A 26,809-nucleotide genomic window follows, 5' to 3' on the forward strand; every position below is an offset into this window, starting at 1 on the left:
GTGATTTTTTTTCAGACCTATTTTGGTCCTGATAAATATAGAAAATGTTGTTGTCATGTTGCAAGTTATTTCTTTAATTGTGAATTTCAGCTTTTATGGTTCACTCTTAGGTCTTAGGCAATGGCCAGATTTTACAGGAAGTGACCACATGTAAAGGATAGTCTGTGTTTTCTAGCTGAGGCTGTAGGTTTGGCAGCACATCGGTTCTTTTCCTCATTCCGCTTTAGTCCTAGGCCTGTCTCGCTGGCTTTTTGTCACTCCATGATCTTTCCCACTCCCCCAGTAACTAAGGACCCCAGTGGGGTGGGAGCCACGTCTGACGTACCGGGACCTGCTCTAATTTTAAGCCTCACTTCTGCCAAATCTTTTCAAAATGTAAATACAAGTGAAATTCGAGGAGACTTATAAAGAAATACACATTTCATAGGCACCTGCATTGTAAGTTTCTTAATTTCTCCTAATAGTTCACACACCCTCGCTGAGTGGACCATTGACTCATTTCAGTCTTCTTTCTGCCTTTGCTTTCCAGGCCCGAGCTTTCCTGTCTACCTACTACCGACAGCACAACGTGGAGCTCTCCAAGCTGCTGCACAGGCTGGGGCAGCCCTTGCCGGCCTGGCTGAGGCACGAGCTGCAGAAAGTGAGGTAGCGCTGGGCTGCGACACTCCTGCTGACCACAGGCAGGAAAGCTGACCCACCACGTCCATCCCGAACACACGGGGGATTGTCAGCATGGGACTGCACATAATTTCCTCCTGCCTTCTTCATAAAAGGAAAACTTACATATGCACACATTGCAATGACTAGCATCAGTCCTGTGTGTGCTTTGGGGAAATACTGTGGGGTTCTGTGGCATCGTCTGGTGTCCAGGGTGGGGATCTGAACAGCCCAGTCCCTCTGTGAGCCATAAGGTTTCCGAAACCCAATGTGTGACTGGGAACCCCAACTGTATGCGAGTGACAGGAGCTGGAGGAAAGACAGGGACTGAGATACCGGCAGTGACCCCGCATCCGAATTAAGGGCTTCCACTTTCCCTTTGCTTTTGTTTTGAAAAGAGTTTCTGCAATCCCAGTCCTGTTCTGAGCAGATAGTACTGATTACATGCCCACATTTTCCTATTACTCTTCTTCGTGAATCTCCTGGACTTGCTGAGGTAACGCTGTGACTTCCCATGTTTCCGTCTGTTCTCCTCTGTAGGAGGGGACCCTCTGAAAGGTCCCCTATTCACTGATATTTTACCTGGCAGGGCGTGCCATCCTGAGAGAATTCTGCATTATGGTTCCAGCAAAACTTGCCAGAGACTTTTGTGTACCCTGCGTAATCGTAGCTCATATGTGTAAGGCTGTCTTTACATGGATCCAGATCTTGTCATTCTATTAATCTACATATTTTCACCTGACAGTGATGTAGTATTGATATATTTTGTCACTGTCCACAGAAGAGAAAAACTTTACTGGTAAACTATGGATTGGAAGCACCAATGTATGTTTACAGGTGGAACGAGGGACCTGTGCCTTCTGGGTGGCAGGTGGCAGTCAGAGCGCGGGCTTCTGTGTGCGCCAGTGCACGTGCTACTGCACAAGGTTATGTCTGTAATTCCTGCTTAAAATATATAATCCAACACTTACCTCTTTCAACTTCACCAATTCTCTAAGCTATGCCTGTCTCCCAGCCATGCCACCCAAATACCAATTTCTAGAGAAGAAGGGATACTCTCTCTGTCTTAGGGTTATAGCTACTGCCCGAGTCTGGAGGCTGTTATCCTGCTGGCTGGATTTCTGTCCTGTTTGGTCAGTGAAGATGTATTAAAGCTCTGTGCGTCTTCTCAGTGGTACATAAAGGTAAAATGTCAACAGAACAGAAAGTCTAACTGGTTTGCTAACACCACCTCTCAATCCATCCTCCCTCCAGAGAACTTCTTCTATAGGCTCTAAATAATGTGACTTTTTCCTATAATTTAAGAAATTGTGCTTAGCATAATTCAGTGTCTTCACAGGAAACTAAAGATCTTTATTTTTGTTTATTTGTTAGTTTTTGTTCTTGTTTTAAGCAAGCAAATCAAACCTAAAAGAGAATCAAGAATTTCTACCTATTTTATTTCAGAATTCACCTTTGGATTTATACTTATTAAGAGTTTTGGTCATTTTCCTATTGTTTTCCAACTAGAGGCTCTTGATATTTTTCAGAAAATGTAAGATTTATCTTGGCCATGAGTTAACAGACCTCCCAAACTCATCCTTTTCTTGTTCCTTGTTAACTGGAGACTCGGATTCTCAACTTTATTGTTACTTAGGTGATAGCATTCCATTAAGCCCACGAAAACCACAATAATTGTGTATTTAGAGCTCTAACATTGAATGTCTGTGTACACGAATTTTCTCCAGTTTATAGTCTAACTTTTCTCCTTCCTGAACTAGAAATTACTTTTCTTTCCCAAGTGGGATAACAGAGATATTTATAGAAGAGAGGGGAGAGATTTTTCATATTAATATTCACATAACTCATGGTCCAACTCATCACCAGATTTTTTAAATGTAACTCATTTGTTGTACTTTCCCATTTTTTTCTAATTAGTGTTCATAGTATCATTCACGTACCTACAAATATCTGAGGCCAAAATTGCCCCAAATTCAACCAGTCTCTTCCCTCCAGTTCATTTTAATCAGTGTGTACATCTTTCTTACTAAGATTGATAAAGGAGACAACAGAATGAATTTAATTATATCATTCATCTTCATCCTGCAGTAAAACTACTTAGAGGGACTCTGGGCTATGAGAAAATTATGATAAATCAAGAGAATATTCAGTTTTCAGAATATCTTGATTTTCCCAATTTTTACCCATTGGCTAATTCAGAATGATTGACTTAAGATTTAATATATGTAATTCTTTAAAATTTTAAATAAATTCTCTCTCATGGTCTTCAGTGACGTACTTTTTTAAATTTTAAGGAACTTACAAAAACCTTAAGCAAGCCCGTCTTCTCCTCTTTCCTTCCCGTCTCTGTTCCAATTGTCTAACTCACGAGTAAGTGTAGTCATTGGTTACTTCACATTAATACAGGCAGGGGGAATATTTGATTACAAGCCTGCATCAAAATATAACATACGCTTTTCAAATATCGGTCCCTAAAAGCTATATTACAAATCTCCTCAAAACCAGAGTTTGTTTGTATTTAGCAGTGGCCCAAAAAGATGGAAATCCGCAACAAGAAAGGATGCTAGTGAAAAAAACGTATATGCCTTCTATCATTGTATGTTTTCTTTAAAAAAAAAATAGCTCTCCATCCAGTAAGAGTTGATTTTCCTCAGTTTCAGCCAGCCCACTCAGGTCTCCCTCATGTTGCTTCCGTTCTTCTGTCTCACGACTTCACCAGGGTATAGAGTGACCTGTTCACCATGACTGCTGACTACTTAATGACACAGTGTGTAGTGGAATGGTCTCCAAGGCCGATGTCGGTGGTTAGATAACAGGCTGGCCATTTGCTCAGTGGAGGAGCCTCAGAAACGGTGCTGGCCGATGGTTTCGGAAAGGAAGGAGTGAGGTGGGCGGCACGTTGCAGTTTGTCTCAGCCCCAGGCACGAGTGTACAGTCAGTATGTGTAATTCCAGAGGAGCATCTTCTGTGTGGGCAGCGGGGGGCAAAGCAGGAGAGAGCTGGGCTCACGAGCTCACGCGTGAGGCTGGGGCACGTGCACAGCGTCACTCGTCCTCATGTCTTCAGAATAAACGCTCCTACTGGCATGGCTGCTGCACTCATGTGGCTTGTCCTCCCGAGCCTGAGGCTATAATTGGTGCGTGAACTATGTCCTCCCTTTGTCTTTGTTCCCTGCACCCCAAACACATAGCGAGTGTGCCCAGGACATCACGGGGGGCCTCGAGGGTCCCACCTCACCCTCTTCTGCCTCCCCCAGAGGTGTGGCCAGGCTGAGCCAGTGTCCTTGCTGTAAGTGCAGACCACAAAGTAGGACCCCCTGGCTGCTCGTAAGCATACGGTGAGAACAGAGTGAAGAACTTCGCACACGCCTGCCGCACTTACACTGGACCACGCGTGTCACAGCAAGTGTATGACAGTCAGACCACTGCCTCTTCTTCCTTCAAACAAGACTGTTTCTCTACTCCCTTTAATAATAAAACCTACGTATCTTGAACATACAGTTAATTGGATTTGGTCAAGATGGGAAACTGTGTTCCTCACCACCATCCGAATGCCATTTCGTGCGCCCCCTGCCCTTGTTCTGTCAGCACTCAGAGCGAGGTGTGTCCCTCTCGGTCCACTCGTCCATCTCCCCAGGTCCCTTTCCTCCTCGGCTATTCAGTACACTGTCTCCCATGCACCTTCTCTCTCTCCACCTTTGCAACCTCACTGATACTCTGTCAGGACTGTCAGACCTACAGGTACAACTTCTTCAAACCGAAGGGAAACCAGAACAGGTAATGAATGCAAATACATAATAACGGATTACTGCTTAAAGATTCTAGATACTCAAAAACTACGGGAGAATTTCTCTGAATTCTATACATCTGTATCTCTAACATCATCCGCTTCTACTAAGAACTCCTTTCCACAAATGAACCATTTTATTATATCTCAATTTTTTTTTCTGTTTTATTAATATCAAACATTATTTCTCTTGCATTTATTATTGCAAATGCACTGCATTTCAGGCCTGAAATAACACTGTTATGTAAATAATTTCCATTCAGAAATTCTTACTGTTTCCCATACTTCTAAAGCCTTATGTAATACCTGGCGCACAGTAGGTACTCAGTAGAAGTGTGCCTCATGTACTGAAATGTGCTGGGCAATACCGATTCACTTAACTGTTTGCCCAGCTGTAATATACGTCACAACCTTCTCCTCCGCTCGCTCTACCTTCCAGCTCTAAAAATTGTATTCAGTGCTTAGGCCGTGGGGACCGTGACGCCAATGCCACCCCCAGCTGCTGCGCCCCACACCTCCCACGCGCCCCCGTCAGCCCCGTCTGACGCCTGCGTCACACCTGCACTGAGCACATCCCACACGGAGCTCTTCAACTTTCCATCGCCCCTTTTCTTTCTAAAAACTATCCCAGCCAGAAGCAGCTGTTAGTGGCTGGGACCTTTCCCTTCCGCTGTCTGAGTTCCCCTGAGTCTTATCCTGAATGTCTTTCCCTAAACACAGTTGTTTGATAGAAAGAAAACGTAAGTCACAAATGCGGTTTTACGTTTTCTAGTAGCCACTTCCGAAAACTGTAGAAGGTAGAATTAATTGTAGTATTATACGTAATACAGTATATCCAAACTACTGTGTTAACGTGCAGTCACAGCAGAAGCATGAATGGGACCTCATGTTCCTGCTCGTGCTGACCCCTCTGAGCGAGGCTGCGTCACCCTCACTGCGCAGCGTGATTTGAGCAGCTCGGCCTCTGCTCTCCTCGTCCGCTTGTCTATGACCTGCCCCGACTGTCCCTGTGGGGACAGAGGGAGTCCTGCCCTAAGGTGCCGAGGGGCAGCCAGACACACAGCACCCGGCCCTGGACAGGTGAGAGCAGCCACAGCTCATTTGTCAGGGGGCCGAGGACCCTGCTTACCAGGCCAGGCCACCCGGTCGCACTGAGCGGTGGGGGGAGGGGGGGTGATAAGCGGCACCAGGATGGGAGGTGCCCTGGCTGCCACTGAACATGTGACATGTGACCAGCTTGTGGGAACTGGAACCCACTGCTCAGGGAGAAGCAGGGGCTTCCCGTTGTCCACGTGACAGGGACGGCAGTTGGCTGGGGGGCTTTTCCCACAGGAGCCGCGTGGGAGGGGAACTGGAGGCCAGGCCATTGGAGATGCTCCTGATTTCACAAGATGTCACAGCTGCACAAGAGGCTGCATCTTACCCATGTCCCGGCCTCACCCACAGCCCTCCCCGCCTGCCTGTGGGATTGTCGCAGCCGCTGAACCGGAGTACCCTGCCCTCAGAGCCACGTGCCACACCCCTCACCTGACGGGTGGTCTCTGTAGCTGAACAGGACCGTGCCGTTCTTTTCCTTAAAATCCTTCCCAGTTCCCCAGGCTTGAGGGACAGCAAGCAAACCCGGGAAGGTTCCGTGATGTTCTGCCCACAGACGCCGGAGCTGCTCAGTGCTCATGAGAACAGCACGCCACGTGTAAGAGCGAACGGCAGTCCTGGATGGGAGAGCTCACTGCTTTGCGCAATTCCGTGTTCAGCTGATCGCACCCAGGACACAGGGCGTCCCAAGTGAATCTCACACGTGGGTGAGCGATGTGGGAGGAACGTGTAGCCAAGTGGACAATTTCTCCTTTCTAAGAGGAAGTTACCCGTTTACAGAAAGGTCAGCTCATCTGTTCAGCCCGAAGACAGCAGGGTCATGCAGGACCCATTCTCTCTGCACACAGACCTTTATCTATGAACACATCCTGTCGGCTTTCCCTTCACCAGTGTTCAGACTCCAGGAACGTCCATCACATCCAAGCTTGGACCCTAGTTCCAGCCCCACTGTCATTTCCAAAGGGGACCGAGAGTGTCTCCTCCTTACAGATTGGAGCCTCTATGTCCCGGCTTCCAGGTCAGCTGGAGCCATTCTTTGACCAGCTTGCCGCCCCCAGCTCAGCCAGCTCAGCGCACACCTGCCCTCACCTGCCCCTGAATGCACCAAGCAGGCCCCACCCCATTAATCTCCATCACTCTCCCTTCTGGACTGTCCTTCAGCACTTGTCACCCATGGACAGAGGAAAATGTGCTCCTAGTCTGTGTATTACACACACATATGCTATACATAGTACGTATGTATGTATACAGAAACCACATGCACAGCTGTTTATGAATGCACGTGTGTGTGTACACCTGCACGTTAGAACAACACAGAAACAGTGCTCAGTCTCCAACACAGCGAGCGCGCGACTGCACCAAGCCCTCACTGAGTCCACAACACTGAAATTTACCATCACTGGGTCTGCACGACCGGTGTTTTTTTCAAGCTGTGTCACTTCCGAATGCAGTGAGTAAATACCTTTATCTTGTCTGTAGCATTTTATCCTTCACGTTACAACACATCACTCATTACCAAGTCCTTTCTTTCTGGCTGACTTTACGATTCAGCTTCTCCTGTAAAAGTTTAATAGCCAGGGCCTAATGAATGAGACCCTCCAGAAAAGCAAGTAAATTGGTCCATTGCAAAGTCCCAAGTTACAGCAGCAGGTCCTGTGGCCTTAGTGCAGACCTGGCCCCGGGCCGGAGAGGGCCTCACGGCTTCGTTCCCCAGCCTCCTGTACACTCCTTAAAGGCAGACACTGCTCAGATCTATTCCCCCCAAGTCACAGAGAAGCCAAACCAGAGACGCCATATCGGCGTCAACAAGAATGCCCTGGAAAACGATGGTTGTGTGGGGCGTGGAAAGACGGCGTTTAGGAACTGGTCTCAGGAAGCCTGATGATGGCCAGGCCACAGTAATGAGCTCCTCCCTGGGCAGGGAAGCCTGGCCAGGCCGGGGCAGAGGGTCCGAGCCCCAGGGAGGCTGCGGAGTGCAGCACCCAGGACGTCGGGGTGACGCCCGTCTCAGAGTCCAAGGCAGAGGGCTGTGAAAGAGGAAAGAGGGCGGTGAAAGAAGACACTTCACTTCTCCAGGTGCTAAATTCTAGAAGGGGCTTGCTGTTGTTGTTGTTGTTGTTGTTTATCTTGCCAGGAGGAAATCAGAGAGAGCTGGAAGCGTGGCCCTGACTTCCATCGGACACTCGGGCACTGATTTTCCCAAAGCTCGACCTCAGATGCATGTGTCTGCGAGTCAGAGCTAGAGAAGGAAGGAAAAGTCACTCAAATTGTAGAAGTCATTGGTAAAACAAAAATAGAAAAAAAAATTCAAACATAGCATTTACCTGATTAAGCAAATGACATTCATTTCAGTTGGGATAGGTGATACTTACTTCCCATGCATAATTTAGCAAGTCATAATTTAGCAACTGGTAATTTAATTTAAAAGGATTTTGAATGTAAATGAAAGAAGTGGAAAATACAAATGAAAAGTTGCTAAAGATTCACTGTTTTCCTTTTTAATATGCTTAAATCTTTTTTTTAAAAAAGTAAAATTAGTTTGCTAATTGGCAAAGTATTTTTTATTGAATTGATGATTGTAGAGCTCCACAAATGAGCAAGAAATATGGGGACAGAAAGTAACAGGCAAACTTTAACACGTTATATCGGTCATGTTGTGCAAAGTATTGTTTTTCGTACTATGTACAAAGCTGAAATATGTAACCAAATGTTATTGTTCATGACACCCAAGCACATAATAAAAAGATTTCGTTTTGTCCGTGTGTTAAATATTACTGGCTGGTCTACATGTGGCTAGAAACACTTTTTTAATTGAGGATACATTTATGCGTATTCCCATTATTCTGCAACTGATGTGATTGCAGCAAATAGCAATTTCATGGAAGAACTTCATTTCCATTCCTGTCATTAAAATTGCTGCGGGTGCATTATACTCTATGGATAAGAATGGCGTTGCTTCAGGAAGAGGCGGCATGGGATGCTGACATGCTTCTCACCACGTGTCTCTGCTGGAGGAACGGGGATGCCTCCTGGGCCCACAATAAAACAGTGCCCACACGTCAGGTGATGCCAATATCTAAACTTCTCTCCGTACCCCCTGCAGGTTCCTAGTGCCACTTTTTTGAAATTAGGTTATGTAACCAAGGCTGTCTGTTCACTTCTGTTGAAATATTACTATGCCAATATCAAACTTTGTTGATCACTATAGCTTTTAGTTTATATTACTAGAATCATTCTTTATTTGCAAAAGTGCTAAGTCTCTTCAGGCTTGTTTATTCCCCAACACAATTTTAATATCATCTTGTCAAGTATATAAACATGATTTTATATCTTCCTCGTATAGAGCCGTATATCATTTTATTGTATCATTAAGAACTTCTAAAAGGTTTAACATAGTCTTTTAAATTAATAAAACATATTCAATGTGAGTAATTTAGGTCTGTATGGGTTCGTTTCTTTATATCCATGGGAAGACTTTGAGTCTAATGTGAACCTCCGAAGGGAGGCTCATTTAGTTATTTACAGTTTTCCGTGTGATGTAGTTCGGATTTGTTAAATGTCTCACTGAGTTATAAGCAGGACCCTTTATCGAGGCTTAGTGATTAGGGAACAAACCTAGAGTCTTCAAAACGTAGGTGTGACTAAAACAGAGTCATCTGGAAGCTTTGCGGTGTGCGTGAGTGTCTAGGGCCGCTCCCGGAGGGACCAGGTAGAGCAATCCCAGCAATACCTGCAAAGCCCTGGGAGACAATTACATCGTCTCACTACAAACACCAAAGTTATACGTCTGTAAAGAAGCACTTACTTTAGCTACAGGAATGAAAACGTTGTCAGAACATTGTAGGCAGACCTTCCAGTGACAGGAAGAGAATTTAGAAATGCTTCTGGGCCGTCAGCCTGGACAGAGAGCCACTCGCAGAGAGTGGGCACAGAATGATGTGAACTGGTCTGCACACATCACCAAACTAAATTATTAAAATCAAGCTTGATCGAGGTGCATTTGTTAGAGCGTGCAAGTGGTATTTTAAAATTTTCTTTCTATAGTATGTTTTTCTCTAACGAAGAGACATGGTTATTCAGGAGCTTAAATGGTGTCAGATGAAAGTGTCGCTACACCTGAGGCAGAGAGGTGACGCGCCCACCTCACTTCATGACCATGGCTTTGAACAACACCAGGACAGGCAGTGAAAATGTATGTGGCTGTGGTGCTTTATTGGTGAGTGTTATCTCATTGCTTAATGACCATCACCGTATCAACCTATAATTTATTCTGTAAATCTATTTTTATATCGATTGCTTGTTTATTCATCAGAATATAACATAATTATACCATCAAAATAATATGCCACCAAAATAATATACCATCAGAATATAACAATGAACAAAAAAATTAACCGCATCTGCTCTGAAAATATATCATTATGCTTGATTAAGCAGAGAAATAAATAAATGTAAGTGATAAACCTATACTTATAAACTCCTTTCAAAGCACTTCTTGAACTTGGGCCAAAATCATAGGAATTGAAATTCTTTTTAATGTTTCCCAACCAAAGCCCAGGAGTACCCACAGCCATCTGATTGTTCCCAGAGCACCAATTTAAATATGTAACGTGATGCCACATCTTCTAAATTACCCCCTCTTTTTAATCAGTTGCAACCGTTCCTGTGTATTAGACCCTCCCAGAGTCTAAGACAGAGAAGTGCTTGAAATTGGCTCAGCGCTGTCCGATCGACGCGTCCGCTGTAACGTCACATCCCCCAGCTTCGTTCATTCGTGTAACAGGTTTATAGAGCCCTTAGTTTATTTCAGGACTGCTAGGTGTTAATGAAAAAGATACAGCTTCTGTCTCCAAGTTGTTCAGAGTCACGCGGGGAAAGCGACAAAGGACCGAATGCTGATTCTCTGAGAAAACGACACACAGGTTTCCACGGGAGAACTAAGAAGGGACGGGACCCAAACAGGCAGGTTTGAGAACAACTCTGGCAGGAAGACGCGTCTGAACAGAATTCTGATCTGTGAGTGTGAGTGAACTGAGGATGGAGGACCAGGGACATGTGAATGAGAGGGCGGGAGTGGAGAACGCTCCGAGAGGCGAGTCACTGTGACGACAGGGATAGTTATTGTACAAGTTCAGCGGGTCGGCTTCCGCCTGGAGCATTCTGTCCCCACACGTAACGTACGCAGGAGATTTCACGGTCTGGCAACACCGTTTTGGGTCCAAAAATTTCTCTAACCTGGTATAGCAGGTGGTCAGTTCAAAAACAATTTTTTTTTTCAGATTAGAGTGATACAGAAAACGTGTTTCAACATTACAGTACCTTCTAAGAGCTTTACAGCTTCTGCACAGACTGGGGCCAGTGACATTCTGGCCTAGACACGTCACCACCCTCGTGTCTAACATACATGAGCCAACTCACAGGGCACAGCCGTGACAGTATGCAGTCTGGTTTTGCACAATTTGGTGGGAAATTGGCTATTCTATGTAGTCTTTTTCTATGTAACTATCAAATGTGTGTGACTGTGAAACCACCGTTTCATATTTTAAGCAATCAGACTTAAGTAGACACAGTGTTTGCTTACTAATGTAAACTATAGTACAGACAGGAAGTACATTTTAGGTGGATAACTTTGTAATAAGTCTAGACAGTAAGAGTCGGCCGCAATTTTGACGAACTCAGTTGCCTTCCAGATGCCTGTATGCTCAGGGGTGACTTTCTATTTTTAAGACATCTCTGTTCATCTAAAGAATGAAGCACATCTCCAAAGAGGAGATTAAAACAGCTCATATTTACTGAGGTCCAAGTGTACACTTTAAAGGATTATACTAAAATGACTAAAACTGTGGCTTCCAGATGAAAAATGCTAAACAATAAAAGTTTGACATATTGCAGAGTATTCATAAACAAAGCCTGCATCATTTTAAATGTGTCAATCACTGTCAGTATATGGTAGGCACTGCTACATTTATTGAGAATTCGATTCCCAAGTCTGAACACTGCGTTGGGTAAATTAGTGATAGCACTATGTTCTCTATTTAGCTGATTTGATGAAAAAATAAAACTATGGTTTAGAATACTAGATTTTGCATTTTAAAAATTCAAAATGTTACTGAACCTTTAAATGTTTCCTAAATATGAATAAAAGTCTTACTTTTGTGTGGTAAAAGACTAGATTTAAGTAAATATCGAAAATGTATATGATATTTGGCAAGGGTTTAAGGTTAAAATTTTCAGCTCTTTCCTTATTACCAAAATTTTATATATATATATTTTTTTTTATAGACCTCACGTATTATTTTCATATACTTAATTCGAAGTAGCTCAGTAGAGCAGTAGCCAAACTTAATGGGGTGTGTGTGCACAGTAATAAATATTAGCCTGCTATTTTAAGTACTTACTATCCTCAGTCTCTGCATATGAATACATTAGAGCAGGGACGTGAAACAGCCCCTCACGTCAGTGCTGAAGGTGAGCAGAATGACAGAAGCACAGCGAATGACGCAACGCTGCTTTACGAGGCTCCCTCTTCCGCGGGGGTGTGACGGAAAGCCACCGAATGGAAACAAAGTGATTCTGCAATTGCCTGCGTTGCGCAGTTGGAAACCACACTCATTTGACGTTGCGTTAATTTCCTGTTTTAAAGAAACTGACAGGACTTCAGCCCTGCTCACTACATTGCACACTCATGCAGATGGATGTCTGTGTAATAACATTGTACAGACTGTGACACGACACGTGATCCCGGACGGTGCGCTCGGCCGCGTTAGAGCCGGTCCTGCTTCCAGCCTCTGCCTCCCACGGGGCCCGGAGGTCTCCCCGCACAGCTGAGAACCCCAGAGCCTTCCCCCTCTTTGATGAAAAATGACGGCAATTGTTCTGTGTAGTACGTATGTGCATAAACAGATAGAAATGGCTGTAGATAAAGAGACACATGAACAGAGATACACGTAAACATAGCGCTCGGGACAGAGCGGGACGCTCGCCACGGGAGTCTGAGTCCAGGGGCCTCTGTCGTTGCCGTGTGTCCATCGGTACCAGCGGCCCGACCCCTCAGTCGGGTCACACCTGGAGGACAGAGGTAAGCGCGCAAACGACTTCGCGACAGAATTGAACCAGGACCGTGGACACTGACTTGACTGCGCGATCAGAAACCGGGCAGAAGACGAGTCCACGGTCCCAGGAGAGAAAACCCACGGGCGCGTGAATCCCGGGACAGGTGCTCAGACGCGTGTGCGGGCCACCGACCCTCCTGCGCCCCCGGGAGCGCGGAAAGACGCGGCCAGAGACGCGCGTGTTTTCGTCACCAAGGCCACCGCGGTCTGAGTTTCAGAACCAAGATTGAAATCCCGGCGCTACACCGACGGAAACTCGGCTCAGTTAAGACAATGAAGTAAAAAAGCAGAATGTGGGGCACACAGCAATTGCTTTTCGCTGAACAGAAGCAGGAGGCGAGGGCCGTGGGCAGCGTGAGCACGGAGGGTCCCCGCAAAGGCCGCGCCCGGCTGAGCCGGGCTGTGGGTGTCCGGGAGGTTCCTGGCTTCCTAGGCCCCACTGTTTCCGCAGGAATGACAATCCCGCCAAAAGCACGAGGTTCCCAACTCTGAGGAAGCGCGAAAGTCTGGTCTCCTTCCGAGACGCCCACCGGCCACACGAACACGAAGGGCCCCCGCGGAGAGCCAGCTGCAGGCGCGCCTTCTAGGGGGACAGGGAACAGACTCACTCAGCCTGAATTCCAGGCAGCCCCGAACCAAGGCCACTGTGCTGTGAGGGCCCACCCTGGGGGATGCTTCCCTTGTACTGTTTGCAAGGGGACCCTCCACCCCACCCCTTCATCAATTACAGAAGGAATTCTCTCGCCAGCCTAAGGTAGCAGCTCCATGGCGGTTTCCTCCCAACCCCAAAGTCAATGACCAGCTTTATTTCACTGCAGGAGTCAGTATTTATCCCGTTTTACTTATCTTCTCCTTCTGCACATTGTCTGTGGTTTCAGCTTTGAGAAAGCAAGATTACCAAGTCACCGTGGAGGAAAAGAACGCCAGCGAGGCTGAGCAGAGACTTCAAATACCCAACTCTGCCCCCAGTAACGAGGGTTCGCCTTCCAATGAGGCTTTTTTCTCCCGGCTGGTTTCTACCCCTAAGTGCCTGGGTGTTGTTGGCTCTAGTTTACTCTCCAGGTATGGTGTCTCAGCCCATAAGTTCACGGTGGGGTATGAATACAGGAATTGGGGCAGACATATTTCCTCACTAATCATATCAAGATGGATACCTCAAGAAATAGTCGCTGAACAGCAGGCCCTGCTGTTACCCAGGCAGCATCCATGGAAATGGCCACAGGGGGTACATCTCTCAACTTGCCAGTCATGTGGAAATACCACAGGCATTTCTGTCCCCGAATTCCACACATCGTGTGTGATTGCCTGGAGCACATTCAGTACATTTCTTTAATGCCAGAAACAGGTTCCATGCCTTTCACTGGTGTCCACGTCCTACTTACTGAGGGTTTCCCGTGTGCTTGGCCTGGCACGCCCTGGGTGCCCACTGTCCCGGTGGAGTGCTTTGCACAGGCACGTGAGAAACATGACAGAATGATTTTCCTAATCCTGTTTCTCTGCGTTCTCTCCAAACCGTCGCTCACTTTTGCCCAGGCGCCCTTTCTTTGTATATTAATGTCAACCTTTGTTCTTCTTTCTTCTTGTCTCTCCTCTCGCAGGACGAAGGGGATCTAAGGTCAGGGGAAATGAGAGAATGAAAGCGTGTAGAAATGTGAAGAAGCACAAGTTAAGGCGCAGTAATCTAATCACCCAACGTCACTCGTGAAATAATGAATGCAGACACAGCAGCAGGCCACAAACACAGAGAAAATTCAACAAACGTGTTTATGTTACCAGCAAAATGTCTTGTGAACTTGTAATTCAGGGAAGGCCTAGTTTCTAAAAAATCACCATTCTAGAATGCGTTTTGCCTGATAAATATAATAGTTGTATCGTACTTGCCTTTTTCAAAATAATCTTGCCTTCAAGAACCGAGATAGCAGCTGAGTGCCGACCTCCATGTCTGCTCCTTGCCCAGGAGCCGCATGAATGGCCAGGACCCTTCATCTACACTCCGGCCATGGCCCTGTCCTATGGCCTGGCTCCTCTGTCATTGTTTGTCTTGAAGAACTACCTTTCTAGTCTCTCAGAAAAACACCTCTGCAGGCCTGCCTGTGACTGACGTCATTTTTCTTGGTGTCCTAGTCCTGCTGTGTCCCGTTTTGCAATTTCAGCTTCTAATCAGTAAGCTGGCCACTCAATTGGAATATTGGTCACAGAGTCCCCCTAAATCTACCCATATCTACAAATGACCCTTTCGTTAGGGAACCCTTCGTACACTTGGCTTTGAGGTGAACACTGTGACAAGCCCCCCAGGTCGCCCTTCAGTGAGGACTTACTGCCTCCACCACTTTGAGTGCCATCAGCTGTCAGCCCCTCAGGGGGACGGTCTCAGCTCCAGAGAACCGCAGGGTATACCCCTTTCTTGCGTGACTCGCAGTCAGTGACTGATGTGGCAGCATGCAGGCAGGGCCGCATCAGCTCGACCAGCATGACACTGGGTGTCCTCCCACTGCACCACTCCCTGTGGGATGGGCCACGCACATGGTGATGGGATTGACTCACAGCTCAGCTTCTCTGTCTGCCCGCAGCTGCCTCATCCTCACCCTTCCATGTGTGTTGAACTTGAGGACACTGAAAACGTTTCATACACCAAATTACACCTTAAAGTCTCCTTTCTGGGGGACCCAAGGTCACATTGATCCTTCAAACCTGCCTCGCTCACTCATGGCTGTTGCAGTTTAGTGGGAAGAAGTGTAGCCCAGGGTCAGTCTCAGTGACATCTGTGACCCACTCACATAGTTTACTACCTGCCAAAACTGCTCACATACTCTGAACCTCAGCTTTTTCATCCATAAAATGGGAATACTATCAACGCACAGATTCTTTCTGTGAGGGTGAAATTGGTGACCTAGATGAAAGGGCAGCACATGTCAATAAAAACCAAGCCCCCCGTGGATGTTGTTTCTCTTAGTCACCCTTCTCCCCACTATTCATTACTTGATTGATTTCTGTATGTGTGCCAATAATGACACCAGTAGATCTTCCTTTTCTTTCTGCAGGGCTTTGCATTGAGTCATGAAAAATGGTTTAGGCACAAACACCTCAGCCCAGTTAGACCTTCAGGGTTCTCGTTAATTACAGTGCCCTCAGCTTTTTCAGATGACACGTTATTCTCGTTAATTGCAATGCTGCTCAGCTTTTTCAGATGACAGGTTATGTGGCTGTGATCCATTTTACCATAATGCTTAGGGGCATTACTTCCTTGTTTCTCTGTTAGAAAGTCGATGCTACTTCATAGCTTACAAAACACACGCGCCCCGGAGACGAGGCCCTGAACCTTCCCCCTCCCAGCTCAGGACGGGGTAGATGGGCTTTGGTACCAGCTGTCTGCTACCACGGGGCCTTGGCACAGTGTGAGGTATTCTCCTCTGGGCATTCGTTCTCCCACGTAAGCAAGGAATGTAAATATTGGTAACGTTTGGTAAAGTGTCTGAATACGGTCGGGTTTGTAGGGACTCACACCTCCCTGCCCAGGCGTGTGAGTAACTGGAAAAATCAGAGGTAGATGCTGTCTGGAGAGGCCCAATAGTGGCCCCAGGGCTCAGGCTGAGCAAGAATTAGTAAAGGGGGACCTTTATTGCCCCATATGCAGTAAAACATAAACACAAAAACATAAGCATGAGAAATATGCACACAGCCTCATTACCTTGGGCTTCAGATACGGTTGTAATATTTTATTTGTTAAAACATCTCAATCACTATAACAAATAGTCATTTTAATCTTGATGGTTATGGTTTTCTGCAGGTTTGAATATAGACCAGAAGTGGGGAATTGAAACTCTTTGCATAATTATTTTAAATGTTGCATGCTCTGTGAGCTGGGAAGAGTCTTGACATATTATGGTGCCATCTGGAAATAGTTATTTTCTTTAATATGAATGTAGATTCTGTCTCTGAGAAATCTTGTGCGTTGTTAATGTTTATATTTCTGTATCTTGCTGGGACAGAGTCCCAGAGAGCAGTTTCCAGGCTCTTGGCATCATGTGGAAAGGTGCTGGCTGGGGTAGTAGATGGCCATCAGCTGTGACTGGTTGGCCATCAGCTGTAACCAGTGAGCCGTTAGCCACTGATATAACTGCTGTGACTGCGTTGGTTGGTTGGTTGGCTGGCTGGTTGGCAGGTAGGCAGGCAGAGAAGTGGACGGCGGATTGCGGATTGTGTGGATCCTACGGCTGCCAGCGAGACTAGAGTATAGGAAGACCCCCTGTTGGGTACTGGCAGATGTTTGCTCCCTTTGTCCACAATCCAGCCGCCAGCGAGACTATAGTGGTCTGAACCCCCATCCATAGCTCCGCTGTTGTTCCTTTTGGCCTCACCGTGTCCTGCGTCCTCATGCGGGAGCGGGAGCGGGAGCTGAGACCGCGCATGATAATCTTCACCCTCCAAGAGTTAACAATGAGAGAAAACTGTAGGGAAAATGGGGAATTTAAAGGGGCCAGGACTTGAAATGATGAGGGTCATTCCTGTTTGTTCTGCTGGAGCCTGTCCACCTCATGGTGTTGGTCTGGCCAGAATCATTCTAACTTTTCTGAAATTAGCCGATGGATTATTTTAACCATTGGTTCCCCTGGTGAGAGGATGGAGGAGAGTAGAGCTAATTAGCGGGTGACAAATTCCCTTGTCACTGTGCAATGCAGGGTCTCTGCTCCCACTCCCCACATAAGAACACAGGATATGGTGAGGCCAAAAAGGAACACCCACGGAGCCATAGATAGGGGAATCATACCACTATATTCTTGCTGGAGGCTGGGTTGGAGACACAGGAAGCAGGAACTACAATCTGCCGTCTGCTTCTCCTCCAACCGACCCACCTGCCAGCGTAGCCACAGCAGTTATATTAGTGGCTAATGGCTAACTGGTAACAGCTGATGGCCACCCAGCCACAGTGGACGGCCATCTACTACCCAAGCCAGCACCCCTCCACGTGAGGCCGAGATGCTGGAAACTGCTCTCTGGGACTCTGTCCCCACACACTGTAAAATGAAGCGTTCCAAAAGGTGTGTGGGTCACTGTAAAGCGATAGGTAAGTGGCTCACTCTGAGAGAGGGGGATACAGATGCAGGACAGCAAGACTGGGGACAGGAATGTGACAGGGGAGGGGACCTCATAAAGGACAGAAGTGCTGTTTGTTGCTGACTATCGTCGTCTCCCGAGTCAGGTCCATGTGACATCTGGGAGGACGTGGGTCTGGGACCCTTGGCAGGTGGAGGCCAAGTCTGCTAGGGATGTAGGACCGACTGGTGCTGGGACAGGCGCAGGCCCCGGGGCCCCTGGTTGCAGAGAAAACAGTGGGCGTTCAGGGACCTGCTGAGGAGCAGACAGAGGTGGGGCTAGGGCAGAAAATGATTCCAGGGGAGGCTGGCCAAGTCCTGGCCGGGGTGCCCGCCCCCATTCCACACAGAACCGGGAGATGGAGCTTAAGGGGAACGGAGGAATGGGCGGATGGCAGGCTCATCTGTGTCTACAGTCTCCCCACGTGTTTGCATGGAGTCCGAAGGCCGCTTCGTCCTGAGGGAGCCGGTGCCTCCACAACGCGGGTGACCCCTTAGGAAGGTGGCTGAGAAGGGCCAGGTGCAACTCCTCTGGCCTCTGACCGCAGCTCTGGGTATGGACTCCAGCTGAGAATCCTTACAGAGCCCCAGACGCAGAAACGGAGTGAATAACACATCCCTTTTGAAGTGAGAGTATTTTATTTCTGTGATATACACGGGAAGTAAAGAAAGTGTGTTTTTGTGCAGCGGTGAGATAAGAAAGGAAAGTAGGCAAGGGACACTGACATTTTAGAGATTCCTACACCGTGGAAGACGTTAGGTTTTTACTTAAAATTTTCTGTCTCCATAGGATTAACATAATTGGTTCCTTAATGCTTATAAGCAGAGGTTTTCAAAGGAAGAAGGGAGTTTTGTGTTTTGTGTTGTGTGGAACTTGAATGTCTCCGAACATAATCCCACACTGAAGAACCCCCTAAGGGAGCCGCCCCTCTGTCCTCTCCTCCTGCTCACTAATAGTCACAGGTCACCTGCTCGTCTAGCAAGCGGAGAGCTGAGCCCCTGCACCCCCACCTCTGGTGCATGCCTCAGCTTTCCGCTCGCCATTCTGAAGTTTAACGTGTCTTCCTTCCCCCGTGACTGTTCAGACATCCCAGAGCCCCTTTGAGAGTCTTTCAGATTCTGTAATTCACTGGGTCCTCTAATTACAAATATGTGAGTATTTATGTCACCTGTATCCCTGTTCCCGAGATATGTGTGTGATGTGGAGCGAGAGAAATGAACGCAGAGCGTGGCCTTATCTGTACTCCTAATGCCAACACTCTCATCATCAAGAAGCCTCGCTGAAATTGTTTCCTCACTTGTAACATGAAACAGTTTATTCTAGCGAATACTATTTTCTTCAGATGTTAATGAGCTTTAAGAAAAATGTGAAGGGAAATAGAGTCGTGCTATTGAGGGCACGACTTGTCAGGACCTTCAGTGTCAGTCAGAGAGGGACCCTGGGGCCCAGCACTCCCCAGCTCTGTTTGATCATGGGACCCTGTGCTATTAGAGAACATCTCACACAAGTACTATTACGGCCACAGACTCAGCGACCATGGGTCTCGACAGCTCTGTTCCAAGATTCTACCTCCCATCTCCCTGAATGCAACAGCAGTAAAGGTGTAACGTTCGTTAGTGCCAAGGCAGCGTGAATGGGTTTCTCAGACATACGTCGAGTATCTAGGTAAGGGGGTTAGGAATCTGAACAGGCTCACAGGTGAGCGAATGTAACAACACACTCTCATGATAGCCCTGTCACTGGAGGGGGGGCCTTCTCGGAAAGAAGTCGGGCTTGGCTCTCACACCGGGGGTCGAACCCCAGCCTCGGGGAGAACTGAGACGCTTAGCCACTGCGTCACTGGAGAATGGGCCACTTTGACACGGTGTCCTGGTTCTTGGTGTCTCCAGCAAAGAATCAAACGGGACACAGAGGTAAAGTGGTGAAACGTTTATTAGAAGAGATAGTACACTCCAAATAGTCAGGAGCGGGCCGAGCACCAAGAAAAGCGGCTCCAGGCCCTTTGTTGGCGGGGGTCTGGCAGTTTTACTATTTTTCTCTGGGATGGGCTGTTCCCCCTGGGGGTGGGACCCGTTGAATGACATCTGTGATAGATAAAGGGCTATTACCTCACCCTCTTAGACTGCGCATGCCCTTTCCCAGAGTTCAGTCTGTTATAATGATATTAATGAACTTCTGAGCATATGTATGATATTATAATGATGGTACCATGTTTCACCGAAAATAAGACCTAACCAGACAATCAGCTCTAATGCTCCTTTTGGAGCAAAAATTAATATACAACTGGGTCTTATTTTACTATAAGACCAGGTCTTATATAATATAATATGATATATAAGACCTGGTATTTATAATATATAGTATAATATAATACTGGGTCTTTAATATATAAAATATAATACCGGGTCTTGTATTAATTTTTGCTCCAAAAGACACATTAGAGCCAACTGTCCAGCTAGGTCTCATTTCTGGGAAACAGGGTCTAATGAGGCTGGGGTGAGATGGAGGTCGTGATGGCCTTCTACTGGGCAGGTATGAGGGACCCGTTTAATTCAGTTAAGTCCTCACAGCGGTTAATATTAGGGCAGATAAGGGAAGAATTGGGGAGGTCTCCAGGCGGTGCTCCTGTAGATTGTGTTGGCCGTGCAGGGATGCAGAGCCCCCATTACTGGTCTCTGACTGTCTGCCTTGTTTCTCCTGAGAGACGTGATCCCGCATTGAGGGGCAGGAGGTCTCAGCTTCAAGCTGAGAAGGGGGCGGAGCTGTCCCTACTTACTGGGGATTCACGAAACTCTTGCCCTATCTGTTCTTAAATAAAGAAAAGGGGGTCTTATATTTACCTTCGTCGGGGTGCACTGGAAGCCTTGCTGGGACATAAGTCGTATCCTGACGGCCCCTAGATGAGGAGAGACAGATGTTAGTTCATAAATTAAAAGCACTGGTTCCAGGAGTAGGACTTGAAGCCCAATTATCTGGATTTCACCCAGGGGTTCGGTATGGGCTGGGCTGGGCTGGAGCCGTGTTAAAGCCCATTTGGTCTCTGGGATGGCGTTTGTTTATCCAAGAGTGAGGTCTGGAATGGTTTGGGGGAATGGTGGGCTACAAAGGTTATAGCTGACAGGTTTTTAAGTAGTTATTAGGCAGGGATGAGAGACAGTCTGTGATTCAGGCTGGGAGCAGTCTTTAGTTTAGGACTAAGAAACTGTTAGAAGAGTGGTTAGAACCCAGGGATAGGGAGCTGAGAAACTAGGGAAAGGAGACTTACAACTCCTGTAGTGAGGGGGCGCTCCCGTATCAGCTGGACTTACGTGGAAGTACAGGGAGTTTTTCTAAAATAATGCCTAATTGTGACTCCAGTAATGGAGTCAGCCTTTGTCCTGGAATCTTTGCCGAGGTTAAGAAGCCACAGAATATAAATATTTGAAGTAAGCAGAGGAAGAAGCAGGGTGACGCCCTTGGCGAGGGACCCTGAGCAAACCTACCCAGAGAGGGAAATGTGGAGATATCGATGTTCACCTTTCTGATGCTTAACCACAAGTCCACACAGGTTTGGTGCCAGAATTCGCACTACTCCGAAGGCCCCCGAAATCCCAAGAAAGAATCGAATCTCAGTTGGCCTTAGTCCTGACGGCCTCGTGTTCCTGCAGCTCGAACAAACCTTCTCTGACAGAAGACCCGTTGCACCCCCAGGGGCCAGACTGGTGGGTGCTGGCTCCCGGGACGGTCGTCTCCAGTGGCCCAGTCCACTCAGCAGATGGAGGGAGGCAGACACATACACCAGGTTTGCACTATGTGTTACTCTTGCATTTTAATGTGAGGACAGTTGCCATTAGAAAATCAGTTAATGGAATCCACCATGTTAGCAGATTAAAGAACAACAGATATGTGATCATATTAGTAGAAGCAGGAGGAACGTGATGAAAGCCCACATCCGTTCGTGACAGAAGTCCTTACACCAGGCATAACAAGTCCTTAACCTGATAACACATGCGTGTAACATATGTGCTCCTCTGAATTCAGATATGAAATATTTCCTCATAAAAACGTTTAAGCATTAGAATCCTGTGTGATTGTTATTCGTAGTCCCATCTGGTAATTGTTCTAAGTGCCTCATTCTATCAGGAGTAAACACTGAGAGGAAAAAAATCTAACAGTGACTTTTCTGTATAAATTCTAGGATATAAAAATGGGCTTACCTTAAAGCATGCCATGTCTGTCAGTTCCAGCAAATCTCAGAACGTAATATCAGTAACACACGCAGGAGTGAGTTCTTGTTTTCACCTGAGGTGTTTTCTGCTCATATTTTAATAAAAGCTTTATTGGGATCAGTCCACAAAATCGACCTTTTAAAAGTACACAGCTCAGTGTCCTTTGCTGTATTTACAGATATGTGCCACCATCACCATTATCCAGTTCCAGAACATTCCCATCACTCCAGAAATAAACTGCAGTCCAATAACATTCAGTCCTCATTTCCCCTCCCCCCAGCCCTGGGCAACCGCCCCTCTGCTTTCTCTCTTGATGGATTTGCCTCTTCCAGGTGTATCAGATACAAGTAATCATTCCATGTATAACCTTTGTGTCTAGACCCCTTCACTGAGCACCTTTTCAAGAGTCATCATATTGTAACAAGTATCTATTCAACCACTGACCCAGCCTGAGCATCAAGTGAGCCGAGTGAGGACGCCTGACTCGCTGGTGAGTAAGGAGCCGGGCTCCGCCCTGACCATTCTGACCAGCACTTCCCCCAAAACAACGTGCTGTGTGACTTTCTCTCTAAGATGATTCTTTGTTTCATTTCTTTATTCACGTATTCGTTAAAACTAAGTGTCTACTGTGTGCAGGCACACGCTAAGGAAGAATAACACAACAGTATGTAAAAACAGCCACTGTCCTAGTCTCCTGACAGAGATCCATACTAATCAAATAAACTGGACAACAAATCCACAACTGTACCTGTGACAGCTGCCCCCAAAGCGAGAGTCATCATGTCATGAAAGTCTGTAACCCAGAGAGGATTTGACCTCGTCCACGATCATTAGCATGCACTGAGGAGAAGGATGTGGGTTTTCCAGACAGCAACGCACTTCCGGAAGTTATGTGCGTTTGTTCACTTTTAAGTAAGTGAAAGCGGTTGATGCTTCTGCCTGGATTTGGGGAGCGACGCTCAGGTCTTCTGTTTTGTTCCCCTCGTTGCTATGAGCCTTGATAGACTTCTGGCTGTTGTCTCCCCTGGACACGTTCATGTCCTTTCCCTGGCAGCCTATCATTTATAGTCAGTTTAACTGCTAGGCAGGCTGTGACATCCGAGAGTGTCTGCCTACCCCGTCGAGCCATGCTCCCTCAGAAGCTGGTCCAGGCCCTCAGCGGTCGCCCCGGTGACAGTCACTGCCAGAGCCAGGACTTCTGTCTCCCAACTCTGACAAACAAGTTTTAGGGCCTTGACTAAGTGCCTTCACCTCACTTGACCTCAGTTTTCTCATTAGGTGGCTTTCCGTGCCCCTTGTAGCAATGAAGTTAGAAGATTCTGTTTGCAGCTGCTTTCTGCCTTTCCTCTGCATTTGAATCTGGCCACCCTTCCTGCCATTCCCAAAGGACTGCATGTGACCCTGACAGACTCTTTGCCCCAGAGGAGCCAGGCAGAGCCCAGGCCCTCCGTCCCTGCAGTGGGACCCGGCACTGTCATTTAGAGTATGGTTCCCAGTCCGGCCCTTGGAGAAACTTCGGGAATGCCCCAGCCTGAGAAGGCATTCCAGAAGAACGCTCAGATGAGTCAGGCACAGGAGCTGACTGCTGGCCCAGCGGGAATTGTTACTCGCCTCCTGTCAGTGCCCATTTACAAAGCTGCAGCTACAGGGTGCTGGTGTGCACTTCACCTTGGAGTTCTGTCCTTAACCCGTCATGTGGGGCGCAGCTCGCTGACCTCCCTGCACAATGGACGAGGCAGTGGAGTCCACAGCAAGGTGACTCCGCACAGGTCTCGCTGTCAGGAAAGAGCGTGTCGGTGGGCATCAAAGAGCGGCATTCATCACCAGGTGTTGGCTGCAGCCTTTCCTGCACAGAAACCCAGAGAAACGACATCGTTACACATGCAGAAAAATGACACGTCGATGGGCTTCCCTCCTCCAGGGACAGGGGAGAGACTGTCTTCTAGAGCCTACAGATCAGGACTTAAATTGCCAGCCCAACTCCTACCATCCTGTTATTTAAACATGTAACCCTGGGGCCGGGAGAAGCAGGATGGATAACAGCTCTGCCCGGGGTGTCAGTCCAGGCTGATGGACTCGCTGTCAGGGACACACACACACTTAGCTCTCATGACTTGTTATGTGGGCAGATAGGCCCTTGTGCTTCTCTGGTACAAAGACTGCTGAGCTTATCCAGCTAGAATTTCAAATCCATAAAGTAATAATGTTTCTTTTTTAATACAATGCAAATAAACTGCTTTACAATGGGTTTCTGTTGCCCATATTGTGCAATTCTTGCTACTTATATCAGTCGATCAGACTGACAAAATGCTATTATTGGTGACCTACCCCATTCACTGCAGTTGCTGCAATGAAAGTAGAATAAAAACTACAAAACAGTGTCACTAATGGTTACAGGGAGCAGGCTCTGACTGACAGTCTAAAGACGGAAGGGATGCATAATGACTAAGGCCGTGGAAGAAATAAAGACTGAATTGAACCTAATATCTTGACAGGTGAATATAAGAGTGACCATCCAGACAAAGGAAACACCACACACAAATAGAAAGGGAGGAAGATGTGTGTTGTATCATCAGGTCAGTGAAAAATTTATCCCAAAGAGCTCATTTGGAGAAGCAGTGAAGAAACGTGGAATCAATTGCATAGAGTTTCAAAGGTAAGAAGAGCAGAATACATTGATGTGGGATTACAGTAACGAGTGTGGCTCGGGACATATCTGCCCAGCATCCCACACCCGCCTCTATGGTCACTGTCACCATGTCACTTAGTAGATGAGGGAAGAGCCTCGTTAGGACCAGTCGTGCCGTCCCCAGCTTGTGGAGGTGGCCTGAGCACTGAGGCAGGGACCTGCTCCTCTGGGGACTGCAGAGGGCAGTGACAAGATGGGTGTGTCCGCCGAGGACAGTCTGTCCTACTGCACATCACAGATGGTCATGGAGGTGAGAAGCCCCAGGGAAGGCAGCTGGGACCAGGCATCACCTCAGGTGTCCCTGGACTCTCATGGTGGCAATGGCCCTGGAACAGCCTAAGGACAAGTGTGGTGAGCCAAAGAGGACAAGTTCAGAATGAGGAAAATGATGGAACTGGTGAAGGGTCAGCTTTTGGTCAAGAAGACAGATTTCTGTGGGGCTGGAGTTCCTTCTCAGATTCAGATAGCTGAGTCTAATGAGACAGTCTGTGTGAGAGCGTGAGCTGAAGACGAGGCAGCACACCGGTTACTGTTAAAGTGAGGAAAGGAGCACGGCGCGGGGGCCGACCCACTCCACAGACCCCTCATCCTCAGTCCCCAAAGGAGAAGGGTCCTGGCCATGTGTCTGCTCAGAGCTCGGTTGTGTTAGTGTCCCAGCCCAGCGCCACCTGAGCCAGAGCAGTGGTCAGTCAGGAGGTCCTTCCCGCTTCCCGGGCTTGGACCTGACACTGCATCCAGCGCATGGGTCAGAGCAGGCCCACGGGACACATGAACGGAGAGGGACAAAGACGGCTGCAGCTACCGGGAAATCCCCCTCCCTCCCCCCACCTAACAGGATCCACCTCGAGTCTGATTTCCAGGGACGTGAGGGCAGATTGGTGTGTGGAGGGATGGAGACCATGTTTGATCAAGTTACCGTGGAGAGCGGGAAGCAGGGCTGAGGGGAAAACAAGGCCGCTGGGTCAGCTTATGTCAAATGACCAGCTGATGCTGCGACTGTCCACTGAGAGTGTTAGTGAGACTTGCAGACACTCAGTGGGATGGAGCTAACCCTGGATTTGAGGAATAAAGGTGCATCCCCAGCTAAAAGAGGCCTGGACACAGGAAGGTACATGCAGGAAGACAGTTGCCTGTGTGAGAACCGTGTATCCTTTGGTCCTGTGCGAGCTGACCTGTAAGCATACGGCTGAGGAGAAACGGCAAGAGAAATGAAGATACTGCTATTGTGGAATATTCTAGACCATCTGATCCACTCTTGGCACAAAGATAAGAAGCCATTGGCAACTCCTAAATACCAGGAAATCCTAAGGGTTTATTTAGCTAATAAAGCATAGTCTCACAAATTCTTTCCTTGCTGAAAAGTTCGTCTTGGAGAAAATAAAACTGCCACGCCAGGCCAACGGGATTGGTTTGTGCTGTAGTGAAATTTTCAGGGATCAGGGAGGAAGGCAGCACAGAGAGTCTGAGCATAGGAAAACGAGGTTATTTTTGGAGAGTGAAACTACTAACACATGGCGCTTACAGCAGAAATAGGCAAACACCCTGAGGAGCAGGGGCTGAGGGGCACGTCAGGTTCCCACACACTCTGCACTTTCTGAGCAGATGTCACTGAAACTTGGGACTTAAACACCCACCAGCCTCTGCAGGTGATTCAGGACTGACTGGCTAGTGAAAGATCAGAGATTTCATCTTAATAAGGAGATGATGCTTTATAGACAAGACTATAGCCTGACTCAGTAAACTAAGACAGCTCATGGAAACAGTAGTGTGTGTGACTAGATTTGGAAGACACCGTACTTCCAAATGCCAGGAGTCGCTGCTATTACCAGGGCCAAGGACCTCACCAGCTGCAGTAGACTTTCTCCCCCCAAAGGAGGCGGGAGAGCTGGTCAGAAGGGCAGAGACTTGGGAACCTTGAAAATGTGTCTTCAAACCTCCAGGAGTGTGATGAGATCTATTTTGGAACGTTTATTTGAGAATGAAAAGTTCTTTTCAACTGTAAATAATTCCTAAAAAATTAAGTTTGGCTTTTGTAACTCATTTTTTTGTAATTCTATATATGAAAATAAAAGTAAAATATAACCATAGCAGTAATCCCCAAACATGTGAAAGCTTTAGAAATTCCTGAATAGCTATGTGAAAAACAGGTCCTATTACAAAGTCCCCTC

At 47.3% G+C, this 26,809-nt stretch overlaps 1 protein-coding gene across 5 annotated transcripts in view; it reads left to right on the forward strand.

Annotated features, from left to right (window-relative positions):
- The window catches only part of LOC109460175 (N-heparan sulfate sulfotransferase 4), a 281,773-nt gene extending 273,718 nt beyond the window's left edge, over positions 1-8,055 (forward strand). For all 5 annotated transcript variants that reach the window (XM_074338571.2, XM_074338573.2, XM_074338572.2 and 2 more), the window contains one exon: positions 530-8,055. In XM_074338571.2, coding sequence (XP_074194672.2) covers positions 530-649 — 120 coding nt within the window. In that variant the 3' untranslated portion in view covers positions 650-8,055. The remainder of the gene's footprint in view (positions 1-529) is intronic.
- The last annotated feature ends 18,754 nt before the right edge of the window (positions 8,056-26,809 follow it).

The sequence above is a fragment of the Rhinolophus sinicus genome, chromosome 15 (assembly GCF_057876585.1).
Source record: "Rhinolophus sinicus isolate RSI-liver-muscle chromosome 15, RSI-T2T, whole genome shotgun sequence".
In the NCBI taxonomy this organism is placed as follows: domain Eukaryota; kingdom Metazoa; phylum Chordata; class Mammalia; order Chiroptera; family Rhinolophidae; genus Rhinolophus; species Rhinolophus sinicus.